The sequence below is a fragment of the Apis florea genome, unplaced genomic scaffold, assembly GCF_048593485.1.
Source record: "Apis florea isolate Af1SG1 unplaced genomic scaffold, ASM4859348v1 contig_3170_pilon, whole genome shotgun sequence".
NCBI classification, from domain to species: domain Eukaryota; kingdom Metazoa; phylum Arthropoda; class Insecta; order Hymenoptera; family Apidae; genus Apis; species Apis florea.
Window position 1 is genome coordinate 6,203,878 of NW_028256714.1, and position 17,992 is coordinate 6,221,869.

The 17,992-nt window shown below is 30.2% G+C and overlaps 1 protein-coding gene across 1 annotated transcript in view; it reads right to left on the bottom strand.

The window, feature by feature from the left end:
• Window positions 1-17,992, bottom strand: part of nAChRalpha4 (nicotinic acetylcholine receptor alpha4) — a 226,556-nt gene that overhangs the window by 42,127 nt on the left and 166,437 nt on the right. Inside the window, exons 6-7 of the mRNA XM_003692945.4 lie at window positions 16,543-16,658; window positions 15,357-15,525 (exon numbers count right to left, since the gene is read on the bottom strand). Coding sequence (XP_003692993.1) covers window positions 15,357-15,525; window positions 16,543-16,658 — 285 coding nt within the window. The remainder of the gene's footprint in view (window positions 1-15,356; window positions 15,526-16,542; window positions 16,659-17,992) is intronic.

Genomic DNA, 17,992 nt, shown 5'->3' on the forward strand with positions numbered 1-17,992 from the left:
TAATTCGTGATAAGCAATAAGTAAAATGATGATCGACTTTATAACATCAGATAAGCAAATAAATAATATAAATTTAAAATATTCAGAGAAATTACGTAAATTTCATATTTATATTTTCAAATGCTATAAATTAATTATATAATTAAGTACAACAAGCTTATTACAGTGGCTTAATTACTATTGCATTTTCACATTTTCATGTTAAATTTTGCCATTAGAAAATTGCTTATAGAAAAATTTATGTCGATTAAATAAATATTTTTGTTTTTACTAATGATAAATTATTGTAATTCAAATGCGACAATTAAGTGATTGCTTAAGCAGAAAATTAAAAGACAATAATCATCAGCACACCATGTATTAATATCAATCATTTCATTTCATTTATTAAATGAGAATTTTAATCTTAATAACTTTACGTAATATTGCTAATTTTCTCTCATTAAATTCACTCATTTATATTCATTCAAATTCATTATTCTTATTTCATATTCTTTATCCGTGCCATAAATATAAATTTTATATTAATTGTTGTGAATAGATGGTTAAAATAAGGAAAAAATATCGCGATTATTAATAAAAAAAATTTCCCGAAATTAATGGAAAGTTGCAAACTTCATATGATATTTCATTATTTTGAGGGCTGTTATTTTCACAAGGGAATATTGTTTGTATATTTTTTTCTAAGAATATTCTGATGAATGTTCATAATGTATACATGATATTTTTCACAAAAATAATTTCTACGATTGCAATTTTATGATTTATGAAAGAAAGAGCTTTCCAACATATACAACAGAATATTTCTAGACCATTTCTGTCAAATTGTCAGAATCAGCATTTTTTGCAATATAAGAATATTTCTTGTAGATTCCACATGGATTTATATTATATTAATGTTGTTATACATTTGCATAATGTATATTTGCAAAATATCACTAATCCCATTATGCTCGTTCATTTACTCTGATATAAAATCAATTTTTCCACTTATTCTTTCTGATAAAATTCTTTATCATTTATCTAAAAAAAAAAAAAAACTGAAAAAAATATTTCATTTACACGAACAACAAATGTTAACCCTAAATTATTTTCATTAATTTATCATTATACCATTTTTATTGAAGCCAGTTGTTTATTTAAGCACCTGGAACAAGTGTTTTGAAAAATTTATCTCTTCTTAGAATCGTTGAAAATTAAAAATAGAAGAAAAGTGATGCCGCGGTCACGAAAACGGAAGAAGAAACTCCGAATATCTTGCACAGTTACCTCGTCGCGACACGTTTCGCCGTTATTAATCCAGAATTTCCGAGTTACGTTTCCGGCCACGAACAACAGAATCCATCGGGTTTATAATACGTTAGCACACAGAACGTCTCCACCGGGTTACAATTGGGTCAATATTGTTCTATATTGATAGTTGACACACCTTCCGAACTCACGGTAAATTGGATCTTGTCTAATATCGGGAATAAAGAGAACACCACCACCACCACGATTCTGCTAAACTTGAACGTATGACACATTTGCGGGGCGGTGTTGTAATTCGATTTATCGGCAAGATGCGCTCCTTATTCGACGTCACGGAATAATTGAAGCGTTTAGCAAAGGAAAGAAGACGTTTCAATCTTTGTTATGTAGCAAAGTAATAAACGGGAAGAATTGAATTTGACGATAGCTGAATCTTGTTGCGAAGAGATATTCCTCTTTTATTTCTTGAGCGATCGATGAAATGAGAAAGATCGATGGTTATATAATTTTGTTTTGTGAAAGTGTGTTTTATTTTTCGTATCGTTACTGTAATTAATTCTGTTATGAAAATAAAGGTATGAGAAGAAATTTTATTTGAAAGTAGTTCGAGTATGCAATTCGTCAGACATGGAATATATTTTGAATGAAAGAATTAACAAGATATTTATTTATTAGAATAAATTCATTGTACAATTTATGTTTTAGATTGTTTTTCTATCGTAAACAAGAATAAGAAATGAAATAATCTAAATTTTAATATTTATTTATCGTTAATATAAAATTATTAATTTATTCTTATCATTAATATATCTAAATTAGGTCAGATTTTATTTATTAAATTAATTTTCTCTTTTATATACAACAGTTTTACTTCTTAACTTAATCAGAGAAATGAGCATCTTACCATTTTCAAAATAGATAATTGTCATTTATGAAGAAATTTTGAATGGTAAAAATGCAAAATAAATCATTCTCTCAATTTTCACGATAAGTAATTCTATATCTCACAACGAAGAAAAAGAAAAATCTACAAATTTCATCAATGCGAATGAAAGGGGATATCCATTAAATTTAACTTCACGTGTTATTTTTAAAGCGGACATTCTCTTCCGTCTTATTAAACTTCCCGCCCTTTTATTTATAAACGAATGATATACACACGAGGAACGTGAAGCAATGCGAAGAGTGAACGGAACTAAATTAACCTGAAAATTACCAATATCTATATATTCTCATATTCAAGGATTATACACGTGGCTACGTGTTATGGTCGGAATCGCCGTTAAATGCTACGTGATCATCAACAGAAATGGTCGTTAACTGACAGTGCATTTTGCACATAGGTGTGGCACGATATTGCGGAACGATTGGTGGAGCCTTCGCGTGTCTATTTCGCTCTATTACCAGTTAATCAGAACTCACGAGGATTAATATCGTAACAGACACGCAAATAATGAATTTTATAAATTAAATGGTAAGTCAGAAACTACTTACACACAATTTGACGTTTGAATTTTTTAACGATACATGTACGAGATTTGTAAAGATCGCGTCAACTCTTTCTTTTATTTAAATATATTTTAAATGTACAAGTAATATTTTCATAGTTCAGAATATAATTTGTACAAATCTTAAAGGATTATTCCTAGATCAAGCAATCAAGTCGTATTAAACAAAATGGCTTATATAATAGTTCAAGAATATCTTCATCCTTGGAATTTTCAATTGGCAAATCAATCAAGTCATTATCGAAGTAATTATTTAACTGGCTTGTTAATTTAAACGGTAAAATAATTTTTAAATTATGAATATATGAGATAATCAATAAGATCGTTTTTTTTTTTTTTTTTTTTTTTATAATAGAAACGAAATTATGAGAAAATAAATTTTATGGAAGAGAATTTATCAAGTATTTTCCTCATCATTATCTCTTTTTTCTTCTTGAAAAGAAAAATTTGTTGTTCGTATAAATTTTACTTATTCCTCATTTATTTAAGAATGCTATCATTTTCATACATTAACATTAGTTTTAGGATGATTAAAAACATTCAGAGAAAGATTCTTATGAAATCGTCTGAACAGTCAATGATATAGTTTATACAAAAGATTACATTTTGCACAAGTTTCGACTTGGCCATAATGTAACAGATGTCGCAAAACATACATATTCGGTTTACACTTGACAAAGGTATTCCGACAGCTTGTATTTACTATCGCGAGTTTGCAGAGTAGTTCTCGTTGAAGATTTCAAGCTTTAAAAAGAACGTTCAACGTGTTTATGCATACAGGAAACCGAGTTAAAATGGGAAAAAATTTGGAAATTTAAGAATCGACGTGTATTTAATATACAAGACCTAGTGTATGGAACAGATATTTATTTGTAATTTTTGTTTGATAATTAATAATAAAATTTATGTATAAAAATAAGTTAAAATAAATTGAAGTAAAATTATATTTAACTTTATCAATTAAAATAACTCTTTTTATTATTTTTGAAATATAACAAAAGAAAAAGTTTTGATCCAATGATTTGAATAAATGAGTTAGATAATTATTTCAATTATTTTACTTGTCCTACATTTTATTGTTATCCTCATTATACAAAAAAAGTATAACGTATCGTTGAAATTACCATCGATGATATAACTAAAGACAAATACAAAGTCAATGTTGATAAGATTCTCAAGAAAGTATCGATCAGCTTCTGAAATGATTTATCATCAATCCACATTGCATTTTCCCATATTTGTCTTACGCTTTTCGATAACAACAATAATCGATTCAATAACAATTGAATCAATCAAATTAATCAAAGGCATACAGCGTAGCCAAGCCGAAACTCCACAATTGGCATATACGCGGGTATATTAACACGGTCTCATACAAGTCATTAAACTTATCAGTGGCCGATTCCAACGGTTAACTGATTAATCAATGTAACGACATTCCTCTATCAGCTTTAATGAACGAACTCAATTATCCGTCCACCGAAATTCCTATTCCTGTTCTATTCCTAGGTTAGGTCAGGCCACGCTCTACGAATACAAAATGAAACCAAGCGCTAACCGCAGCCACGACGTTATCGCGGATGTAATGGCTACACGGTGTAGCGGTAACGAAATGGAATCCATGAAATGTTGAAACGTTAATAGGTTAGAATTGGCGGTGACGGCGATAGAATCCGGCCGATTCGGGCTTTTGTTAATCGAGCGGTTGTTAAGACCAACTATCGAGGTGGCGCCAGTGTCGCGCTTCTTGCGCCACGTTTAATCAACGGCGATTAGCGTGAATTACGATCGTAATTTGCGATAGGCGAGTTCGAACAGGATGGGGAGACACTTGGAAGACGATGGCCTGGTAAAATGCCGTGACATTTGACTCGTCTGCTCAACGAAATGCCAAACGATTCGACGCCTGACTGCACATTCGAAATCTTTTCTGGGGTGTGGCCATCGATCGAGATTCTACCTTTTCCAGGTAGAAATTTATGGAATCGGGACACCGAGTGCGGGATGACTTTGAGAATTATTTTATTATTTTGTATAATATTATTATTTCCTATAAATTATTAAGAATAAATTTTTAATCAAGGGGAGAATAGTAAGATTTTTTTCTGGTTTTTGATTATTTTTTTGCAAGTTTTAAAATTATGATTAAAAATTGATCGAATAACTGTAGAAAATTTCATTTATGAATTAAGAAATTTATGAATTTTTTTTTTTAAGGTAAAACAAAATACGATAGAAATTTGGATAATAATATGAAATAATATATAAAAAAAAAAAATAAGAAACTATGTATTAATAAATCAGTTTTAATTTTATACAAATATCAAGTATATAATAATGATCAGAATTTATTTTTTAATAATTATATTCTGCACAATCATATAATAAATAACAACATTTTTCACAAATTTTAATTTCTTACGACTTTCTTTTCTTGTTCTAAATTTGTTTTTAACATCTAAATGAGCGATTGAAGTTTTATTATATTATTTCACTAACGAAATATTGATTAGACAAAACGATTAAATATAATATATTATGCAAATATAATTAATAGCAAATAACTTAATTTCATCTCTACGTCTTAATGAACCACCATATGTATGTTTAATTTCCTGCAAATACAGTAAATATATTATCTAACACACGAAACAGAGTCTCTCAGAGAAATGGAACGGAGAAAATGAAGAATAGTTTTATCAAGTTGTCGTTTCATATATAAATTGTTTCATATAAATTTGTTTAAATATTATTTTTAACACGATTGTTATATTGTGTTTTGTAATTATAAAAAAATAAGTTGAAGTTTTGTCGATAAGAAAATAAATTCATTTTGATTTAAAATAATGACAGGGAGGAAATTTATTTCCAGGTATAACCAAAGCAAAATGGCCGAAGAAACCAATATCCAATATAAAATAATCTCCTGAAAGATGAATGAAGAGGACATCTGACGAATACTTTTGAAACTTCTGTTATGCAACCATAAATTACAAAGTTCATTTTCCATTCCACTTTCCTAACTGAAAGGCTGTCGTTATTAGATTGCAGATTTTTATGCAAATATATATATTTTATATTTTTGCCTATCATAAGTTATTTATATATATTGATAATATTGAATCCATATTATTTATATTATCTTATCAATTGTATAATAAATACATTTTCTATAATAAAAAGTTACAACTAATTCATTCGTTCAATTGTAGTGCAAAATTTAAAAATTATTGAAATTATTACTTTTTAAAAAAAAGTACCATTTTATTGTTTATCACAAAAAAACGTTGAAAACTTTTTAATCGTTATTTCACAAACATGTGCATACTGATTGAATTCTTAAACACCATTTTAGCACCATAAAAATCCACAATCTACTCGTTACGTACAAGTATTCTTGTCATCACGACTCGTAACTATACTTCCAAAGGTTACATCACGAGTTCCTGTACGACCATCATTTTGCACGAATATAAGGTCTACGTGTAAAGTCTCCCTCACACTTCGATCAGACAATCTCATTTCGAGGGCATGTTTAGCAGCTGAACGTCGTAACGAGGAGGATTGATAACGATTTTCTTCCCTCTTTCGATATTCCTCGCCTCAGCATAACGATAGAACCGTGCTTTCTCGAATAAATAAAATAAAATAATAATTTTAATTAATATCCACGATACTTTTCTTATTATTAGCTTCCCATTTAACTGGATTATTATTAATTACATAAATTCCTATATTTAATATTATCATATATCGTGTAATAGAAAATTTACTTTATCAATCTGATGAAATTTATTTATTTATTTATTTATTCAATATAAGCTCGGTTATATTTAAACCTCCCCGAACACGAATGCAAATGCTGTCTCGCTTCAATGGAATATCACTTTGAAGGGATGGAGAATCAATGCTCAGAGTTTCAATACTTTTTCTCTCTCTCTTTCTCTCTCTTTCTCTATCCATTTACGTACAACTTACGTAGGATAGAACAGAATTTTGAAATCTTTAATTTTTTAGTATTCTATCAGCTTGAAATCGATAAAAATCATCGCTGTAATAAAATCAGAATTTATTTTCCTTCTTGTTGTAACGCAGGAATATTTATCTGTACTACTCAAAAGAGCAGAATAAGGGAGAAGCAGAGGTTATTAACAGTGAACCATGAAGCCATGATATTGTATCCTTTGCATCAGGAGTATCGCCATAAAAACGAAGGTAAGTATGGTGCATGCAATTTCGACGACCGTGCCTGACTATGGGTCAATCACCGGACCGCGATATTGCTTATCGATTCTCTCGAATTGATTGACATGCCTCGAAGGGCCAAATAGCTACGCGTTCGATCCTCCATCTTTTTTTTTTTTTTTTTTTTTTTTTCAGAAAAAATCCACCATCACTCCCAATCTTCTCCACGTCTATTTCCAATCTTATTTCTATCAACAACCGCCTTTTATTTTATCATTTATACGTTATATTCATTAGAATAATCAATGACGTAGATAGAAAATTATTGGAAAGTGGATTGTATTTTTAGGAATAGAAATAAATTATTAAGATAAGGGAAAATAATTATTTTTAAGATAATTTGGGACGATATTTCGTTTAAATATGAAGAAATATAGAGATTATTAGAAGATGAACTTGATACTTTGGATAAAAATAAAATAAATAATTATGTTTAACGATTTATTTTATCAAGGATAAATTATAAATTATTTTTGTTGAATGTGAGAAGATGAATTTTTTGAAATATTTACGAAATTATTCTCTACGCGTAATATAATTTTATGTAATTTCAAAGAATTTTCGAATAACGTGAGAATTTTAACGAAAGAATTTTGCGCGCGAGAAATAGATAAGCCCATTGATCGTTGGCTGGCTACGAGAAAATCTGTTCTTTAATCATCACTGATAGTTCATCAGTAATCCTTTGAGCTCGACGGCTATTCAAACAAAAGTTAGTTTCATGAAACTTTAGCATCAAACGCTGTACATTAAATCTTCTAAATTGATACACTTTGAGAGAGTATTTTGCATTTAATTGTTGTAAAAAGAAAACGATGCAGTTAATTGAGACGTAATAAAAAATAATTCAAGGAGTGTATAATAAATTGAAACAAATTTCATACACATACACATGTGTAGATGTAAATGTTAAATTACTTACACTAATTGAATACATAATGAAAAAATACTGTGCACAATTTAATGATTGCAATGTGTTTTAATATGTTAGTGGATCAGTGAATTTTTCGTTTTTAGAAGACAAATTATGAAGTTTATTCATGTAAATATCTTTGCTATGAATTATATGCATCTACTTGTTGATAAATTTGTTTATATCATTTTTGAATTTTATTATTAAATTTGCACAAATTTAATGAATTTATATACTACTACAAATATTGTTAATGTATTACTGTTAATAAATGGAATATTTTAATAAATTAAAATCCACTTTTCATTATATATTATATAACAATTTCATGAATGTATTCTTTAAAAAAATTTATTATTTCTTATTAAATAAATACCATGTTTGCAATAACTGTAAAGTTAAAAATAATGCAAATGTATAAAAAAATAGCAAAATTGATTCAAATGAGCATAAATTAAAATTGAAATCTTTGAAAAGTTTACTTTAACTCTTTATCCTACTAAACTTATTTCCACCATCATTTCCTCTTTTTCCACTTTTATACGTCACTTCGAGATGCCAGTTTCTTACACTGGAAAGAAACTTCATTTCAATATCTAATCATTTACCCCGATCTTCAATTCCTCCTCTTTATTTCCTCTATATTCACCAATCATTATTGAAAAGATGCTAAACTAAGGAATCATTTTCTTCTCTACTTACGTATTTCACAAATCTTACACATGAAGTGTAAAATTTCATAAACCTCGTTTAGTTTCATTTTGCGTTACAATCTTTCATGAAATTACTTTGAGATGCATTGAAAATTTTTACGATTCTACAATTTGTATATAATAATTTCTCATATTTAAAGACTATTACTACACAACGAAAGAATCCAAAACTTTAAATTCTTATAATATTCAAAAACTGTCAAATCAATCCTGATTGCAAGCTGCAATCAATTTTTTTTAAAATAAATAAATTTTTATTATTCATTATGAGTGAATTTCTTTGCAACACATATATAAACATATAAATGAAGAAATTTGTTTATAAGTACATCAAAAGTTGTCGATTATTAATATAGAAAAATATTATTTAATACGCACAAATGTAGTAGCTTTTTAGTATTCGTTTAGCGTGGTTATTTTTGCAAAATGTATCTGCGATTCTTTTTATAATGCGCTTCCTTTACACGATGATTCTCTTTCACATAGATTTTTTTTAAACACGTTTTATTCGTTTTTTTTCACTCTCACACGTTTTTCTTCTTTTTACGCGTTTTATTCAGCGTTACACGATTTATTTATTTATTTACACGATTTTCTTACCGCCCTTTCTCTTGCTTTTACACGATATTTTCACACGTTTTACTTCTTTTTATCCCCAAACCGAGGAAGCCAACAAATATTCAAAGAACAGTTTTATTACTACTGCGATGTAGATAAAGGAAAGTTGTGTTTCAGAATTGGGGTAAAGATGGCGTTGTTCATCTGCTTAATAAAACTCTGTCAAGTCCTCAACATTCAGAATTTTATTTGAAAAGACGTATATTGTTTTTTTTTTTCCTTCTTTTGTATAATTTCTTTTTATATGCATCTGTTGTAAGTATGTAAGTATGTAAATGTATTAGTATTATTTTCGTGCAATGTACATTACAGATAAAATTTATTTTATTTTTAACATCGATTTAACTTTTAAATATACTTTTAATAAAATAACTTCTCTATTTACATTCAATAAAAAATAGATATTTTTCGAATATTTAATTAAATAATAAAATTTATAAAATATATATAATAATCGTACAACTCTTTAAGCATAAAGGATATATAACTATTTATATTATTCACATTATTTATAATATTATTATATCAGTAGAGAAAAAGATTTCTTATCAAAATTAGAACAAAAATTCGACGATAATAATAATTTCTTGTACCAATACTGTGGCATCGATCAATCTACTTACAATTCAATGATGAACATCATTTTTGAAGTCTTAGAAATTTTCTTTAACTCTTTAAAAAGACGATACTCATCTTATAAACGATATTATTTGACGAAATATATTATTCATTTTATCTTATGATAATTTCATCGATAACTACTAATCGATGTGAACATGATAAAATTTTTTCAATTGAAGGTGTATAAATCGTGTTCTGTATTTGTCCTTCCTTTCATTTAATCCTTTTAAAACTTCAATATGTTTCGTGGAGCATAAAACTCTTGAACGAGAATAAGATACAAACAATTCTGTTTTAAAAGTGTTCCAAAAAGTGTCAAAAATATCACGTGCTTGGAGTTGAGAAATTTATTGAGAATTTATCAAGGAGGATAGAGTAGTAAAAAGAGGAATAATACAAAAGTGTGATCTTTCGAATCTTTTATAAAGATTTGTTTTAGATTCCTGTTCAAAATGTATTTTGTAAAGAACGAAACAAATAATAAAAACTATTTGATAAAACTATCTCAGAATATAATGTATAAATAATATTGGCATTATTTTGATGGAATAACTTTATTTTATTTTTTTAAATCGAAATTTTTATCAATTATAATCGCAAAATGAATTGTATTCGATGTAATATGAAAATATGCAGCATAGAAATTTTAATTCTTGGAAGCACTGAAGAAATCAGAAATATCTGCACATTTTCACGAAAAACGGAACACACTTGCTACAAATTTTCCAATTGAAAATTATTTAACTTCTTTTAACTTTTATAAAACATGACACATCAGAGCTATTGCAATCCAACGATGGAACAAATCTTTAAAATTCTAAACGAAAATTTCAACAACAAAACATTCCTCCTCTTTAAATCAGAAGAAAAAGTTCCTTCGATATTTCCTCGAAAAATCAACAAATAACCGCGACAGCGGATTGATTTCACGAGAAACGAAGAAGAAGAAAAAAAGAAAAGAAAGGAAGAAGAAAGAAGAGACACGAGAGAGGCAGGGGTGACGCGTGTTCCTTCATACAAGAGGGTGGGGTGGAAAGGAGCGTTCCGCAAAGCGTTCCTTTCGCCGAGCACGTCGATAAACCACGCGGTTTTTCCTTCCAAGAATCCAGATCCGGAGATAAGAGTCTGTCGAAGGGCGAAGATGAAAAAGAGCATCAATGACGGAACCACGTTCCCCCTCCTCCCTTCCTCCTCTATATTTATTCTGTCGCCTATTGGAAGGCCTGGCACAAAGAGAGGCTCGCCTTGGGGGCAACGATTTTCCACGAACAGGAGAAAGAGAAGAAAGCGAAAAGGAGAAACGAAATCCTTGGATGGATGAGGCGAGAAGAGGTCGAAGGTGAGGGGGAACAGAGAGAGAGAGAGAGGAGTGGAAATGAAAAATAGTCTCGAGCCGAAAGTAACTACCGGCCCTCCTACCTACAGATAAGGGAAAATAACGAGGCCGACAGCCGCGTGGAGGGGAACTAATTCGGCGCATATTTCACACACGTCCGCTTTACGGACGTTAAGTATAGGTAAGCACGACCGTTCCTCGGGATAAAGGAATTAATTGCATTGCCCCTCCGCTCCCCATCCGTCTTTTTCCTTTACCGACTTTTTGCCCTCGGGCCGCTCCTCCTCCACGACCTCCTCTTGGTGACCCAACTGTCTGCCGGCCGCGTGACTGGCATCTGACGATTTTTCGCTCGATATTTTTCTACTCGTTCTGTGTGTTCACGCGGTGGTTTCGATGCCGAAACCAGAGCGTTGCGTTGTTAAATAAACACACGGCGTTTGCTCGGGTCGACGGTTTTGATCGAATTTTTTCGTTAAAAGAAATAAAACGATTTTGGCCTTGGAAGGCCAATTCTTAAGTTCAAGTTTTGGAGTAACTTTGTGACCTAAAATTTTGGAATTTTGCATTGGATAAGAAAGTAACGATTTATTGATATTCCATTGAAATAATAAAAAATGTGTTCGGACAGTTTCGTGTCAATTATATATCATGTAATATCATTTAAATCCTACTTAGAAAGCTATGAATCGTTGTTTACTGGTTTAAATTTCCCTTATGATTATGGAGGGAAATAAATATTTTATATGCTTGCACGTGTGTGCAACATTCGTGGTAGGACAATGGATATTCATAGGCAAAAATTATCTTTATATATAAATACACGATGCACATTTTTATTTAATGGAAATCGTTATTATTTCATTACCCAAGCCCCAGAGAAATTTCAGTATTTGTTTCAGAGTTCAGTTTCATCGTCGTTGTAGTCTAAAGTTAAGAGTAAAAAAAAAAAAAAAAAAAGGAAAAAAAAGGAAAAAAAAAGCGATGTTCCCGTATGCTTACTCAAAGAGAGAATTTGCACATTCATGTCGCTGGCATCACTTTGAACCTCTTTGAAATCATATTATCTGTAACCAGAAAGTCTTTGATCGTTCCACTAATAGCGAAAGTAATTGAACCGGGTTTATAGAGTATTAATACATTCGTGAGGATACTCTTCGAGGATTCAAAATAAATGTAAAAGTTGACGCAGAAGAATTTTTAATCGATCAGGCTTATTTATCGAGTCACACAAGCGATCCAAACTTTCCTTGGATAAAGCGAGATGAAGAGAGAAACGAGATATGTGCGAGATATAATAATTGGAATTACAAAATTACGGATAAAAAGGTCCAACCAGGTTGTTCTTAAATATACAAACTGATGAGATTCTCACGGAATCTCTCTTCAATTCTTTGAAAAATTTGAAAATTAAGATGCTTATTGAAACTTTTATTTCATTGTACACAAAAGACAGATGCTCGAGAGAAACACTTTGTCAGTAATAATTCCTTCGAACGAATTGAGAGAGCTGTCTCACTTCGTCGTAATGCAATCGAAATTTTTCACGAAACGTCAATCAATAGCCTGTATAAAAAGGAGGAACCGTTTTTAAAACGTTCGTTTCATAAAAATCGAATTATTTTAGGGAGAGATCGTCTGTCAACGTTTGAAAAAAAAAAATTAAAACAAAAGCTACCACAGAAAATGGTATTACGGATCTATTCGAAACACATGCAGATCCACAGCAGGACAGGATTCGGTTCAATAAAACTTGCATTCCACGAAAATGCAGTTCTGCCAGTGAAACTTTTAGCGGGATGATTAACGACCGCCATAAATTCAAAGTTTCTCCATCGAGGGATTTATATTCGTTGCACTGGTTCACTCTCCCGCAGAGAACGCGAAAAAAAACTTAGGAAACAAGCAATTACTGTCGTTTCGTTCATTCGCCGTTGAATACGCCGTGATAATTGTTTCGTCGCGTCAAACCTAACCTAACCTAACCTAACCTCACGATACATTTAGACACGCGTCTTGGTGATATCGGATGTTTCATTCGAGACTTTTGTACCAAAGATTGAAAGGCTTCCGGATATTGATTTTCGCTTTGCAAGCGCAAGAAACAGTTGTAAAATGGCGGAGGATGTAACGGGATGCAAAATGGCTGTGCATGATTCGATGACGAATCTTCTGCTTCCCAAAGAAAAACCGAATATAATTCTTTTTCATCTTTTATCATTTTTTTTTTTTTTTTTTTTTGGAAATGGTTATAAAGGCAATCGTCAAGGAATAGGAAATTCTTATAACAATAATTTTCAAATAATTCTGTACTATTAAGAGTTAATTATTCGAAGTTTTCTATTCGCTTCAATAAATACAACGAATAAGAATTGAAAAGAATCGAATCTCAAGATCATACATCAAGTGATACATCAAATATTGTGTGATAAACAAGAATATGGAATGGAAACATCACGCTGATATCTTTGGTAAACAGATTCGAATTGAGAGTATATCGATATCAATTCCTTTTAAAATTTACTTACAAACGTTAAATTAAATAAAATAGTTAGAAATGAAACATCCATTATTCGAATACAAGTATATATTTAAATTATTCTCGAAATATAATTTATTCTTTCCAATATATTTCTCTTATTATATTATATATTCTTTTATCTAATAAACATTCATATTTGAAAATTGTTCATTTTTTACTTCGTGATGGATTGATGAACGCGTCTCTGATAGATTATTCGAATAATGGGATATTCCTACGAATTTCTCTCGTAATTAGTTCGAATGATCGACGGGTTTCTATCGTAATTATATCGTGAACGACGATCATTAATGGTTTTAATTAATATTAAGTAGGCATAGAGGTCGGCTATATCTTCGAATATTTGTGTTTTAATTAACGATCGATCCTTTAATGCACAATCCTTCCTTATTGTTTTCGAGATTGAAATATTCACCATTGCGAACGATTGTTTTTGATGAAAACTTTCCGCCTGTCAATTTCAAGCCTCGAATTGGGGGAAATAGCAATTCTCCATTCGATGGAAGATGAAAAATTGTGGGGTGATCGAGATTAAAATTCTAAATAGATTTATAAATTCACGAAAAGTATTTAGATTTCGTGTACAGCGTTTCTACAGTGAGCGATAGATAATCGAAGATATAAAAGAAAGAATAGAATTTTTTCATTTTTATTCGAGTAAAAATTTGAATTTTCAATAAAAATTGGCTAACTTTTGATTAACCAATCAATTATCCAACGAAATAGGCAAAAGATGTGTAAATAAATTTTTCTCATTTGAGAATTAATTTTCGAAAAAGTTTAAAAATTCAAAAATCGAATATATCTTCGACTTTCGTGAATATCGCTTTTAACTCCAATTGGAAAGCAAAGTATCGAGGTGGAATTTCTATTCTTTCTTTGAGATTTATTTCTTCGCCAGGAATCATCTTTCGTTCGATTGCAAATAATTGGACACCCTATATTTAACCTTTTCATTCCTCCTTTCAATGAAAATATCAAAAAATTCCCTTTCAACATTTACAATAATGAGAATTCTTTTCTCTTCGTTATATACATTCTTTATACGTTATTTTCAACTATTATTTAAATTTCATTTCTTTTCTTCCTTTTTTCGATCAATTTTTTCTTCCCACGAAAATTTTCAAAAATTTTCCTCGAAATACATATCTCAGTAATGAGAATTCTTTCCCCCCTCTTTATTCCTACATTTTTCACCTTATTCTCAACTGTTCAAACAACCCAGTTGTTTCTTCACTTATTTTTCATTCTCGTTCGTGCTCTCCATTTTAATACTTTTTTCACATGCACGCGCAAAAGGATTTAACGGAATATTTATCGTTAGACGACAAACTTTTCAACTTTCTCACTTCTGCATAACGATTATTAAACACTTTCTACAGGTATATTATTGAATTTAATACTTTTTGAACGTATTCGACGTATTCATTTACGTAATATATATTTGCCACAAAATATGGAAGAAACGAGAATAGAAATTCCGCCATGAATCACAATAAGAAACACGAGAGAAATGTTAAAATGAAAATCGATAAAAATGAAATTCGTGTCCTCTCGTCTCGATTTGAGCTCGTTCGACATTAAATTTTCGTGAAAGTATCACACTTACCTTTTCCCCGCTGTCGCTAGGTAGATAAAACGTCAGTACCGTAAGAAAGGAAATTCCCATACACGGAATAATTATGTTCACGGTGTAGAAAAGTGTTTTTCTTCGCATTGTTATATTAAATGTAATATCCAGGTACGGCTCGTCGCAGCAGGTGTAAAATTTTTCGTTTCTGCGGAAAAAGAAAAAGAAATGGGAAATTTACAAATTAATTCGACGAATTAGAAATATCAAATCACGAAAATTTTTCCAATTCACGATATTAAAATTCTAAATAAGTTTATAAATTTACGAAAAGTATTTAGATACGAAAGAGAGAATAAAAATTTTTTCATTTTTATTTCGAGTAAATCAAAGTATTTGAATCGAAATTATTTTATATCTTGTTATTAACTATTTATTAATTTTACTCATCGATCGAATCGAGGAAAATCAAATCAAATACGCGACGTGTTTTAAAAGAAAATATTGTTTCATTTGTTTTCGCAGGAAAAAAAAAAGTAGACGGACGAGTTTTATATTGAAAAAATTTTTCATCGATGCTTCTTCTCCAACAGGCGGCGATTTTTTACAGCACAAATTCTGTCAAACGACATGCAAGATGTCCATTCCCTCGTCCATTCACTCGATCGATTGAAATTCCGGCTGCAATTTAGAAGCGTCTGACCATAGCAACGATATTCCACTTACGCGACAAGTCGTTTAAATATCTAACGAAAACCTATTCGACTGAATGTCACGTCATCCTTTCAGAAAGGAAGAAAAAAATTCGCAAAAACATCAGACACTGAATTTTCCTTGGGTTCAGACACGTTTAATTGAATGCCGACCGTGATGAAGGACATTTAATAAACGCCAAACTGTTTTCGTAAAAATTTCAGCATTCTTTTCTTTACCATAGAATTATCTTCTTTCCTTCTATACAGCGAATAACAAAAGTATATTATTTTATTTTGTACACGAAATTTCATTAAAAATTTTCATTGAAATTAGACGAATCTTCTTGTGGCTGATTTCAAATTAATATTTAAAAATTCGATCAATTTGAAATAAAGTTTCGAATGGAAGTAAGCGAATGTTATTTTTATTTCGTGTTAAATTAAAATCTTGGAATAATTGAAAGTAAGTAAGAAATATCGGGGAACAGTTAGAAATATATATTTTTATCTATGAGTGATAGCATGCTCACCGTACTGCAGGTACTTCTAAAATATCCCATTCTACCGACATGTAGAATTCGGAGAGATCGACTCCGACATCCACCACGTTGCTTCCCGATTTCTCATCCATGTGCCTTAGATCGACCTGCTCGAAACAAAAGAATCATCTGGATTAGCATCTTTCCCGCAAAGATTATTTTCTAAATTATTAATTTTCATGCCCACGTAGTTTACTTTTTAACAGACGAACCTGCAGCCTGGATGACAATCCTCTTTTTTCCTCTTCGCCATTCTTTGATTGATTATTATTATTGGATCGATTAGTTCGATCGATTAGAAAAAAATTAAAATACTTGAAATCGCTTTTAAAAATAACATTCTTTTTTTATCTTTAACAATATTTTCTGATTTCTATAATTTTATTTTTTATAGAAGAAACATTTTTATTGTAATTTTTATATATATATTTATAGAAAATATTTCTTTTTTATCATATTTCATTTTTATAGTATCAAAAATATTATTAATTAAGTGAAATATAATAATTGAATAATAAATGCTGTAATAAATACAACAATAGACTAATACTTTTTAATACTGTATATTTCTTTTAAGAACAAATTTTTCCTAATCGTACGATGAAATTTCTTATTAAATAATTAACTTCATCGTATCGACAAAAACATCAATTTCCAATTCTTCGATCCAGAGTATCGAGAAAAATTTTAAAAAGTGCTAGCAAATAGATTAAAATTCACAAAAAGCAAGCTTTCAGGAATCACCTTCAAAAATTCTTGGCGTCGAAAATTAAAAGGTGTCTCCTCCTTGGCTGCAAGTTAGTTGTTACGGGCTAAATACGAACAATAAATTCCGAAATGAAAGTTAAAGTGCATGTCTCGTGATGCACTTAGTGTTCGCAAAAGCGCAACGGGAGCAAAACACTAATAAATAGTCTGGATGAAAATGGACCGCTCAATCGTGAAGGCCCAGAAAGAATCTATATAATAATCAACTATCAGCAGAACGTCCTCATTAACTATGCCTTCGCTTTCAACTATTGTGCAGCATGACGAACAAACAAATTCGACACTGAAAAAATCAAACTAATCGCTAAGCAAAGTTCCTAATTCGTTCTTGTCGGAGAAACGAATATAATTTTTTATTTTCGTTTTTCTCTCTTTTTTTTTTTTTTTTTTTTTTTAAATCACACGACAATTTTAAGACTAAATCCTGACTTGTTTCATTTCCATTTAAATCGCGGGACAATTCTTGAACGAACCGAGTTCACACGGCAAAATTATTAAACTAAATGCGATTAAACGATGACTACACGTATTATCACAGGTCATTTACATGATTTCTCAGCGTTCGATTTGATCTCTTTTGCGAGAGCTTTTTTTTTTTTTTTTTTTTTTTTTTTTTTTTACTCTCTAAGCGATTTCAAGCGAATGCTTCGAATTTAAAGCGGTAAACTTGGAT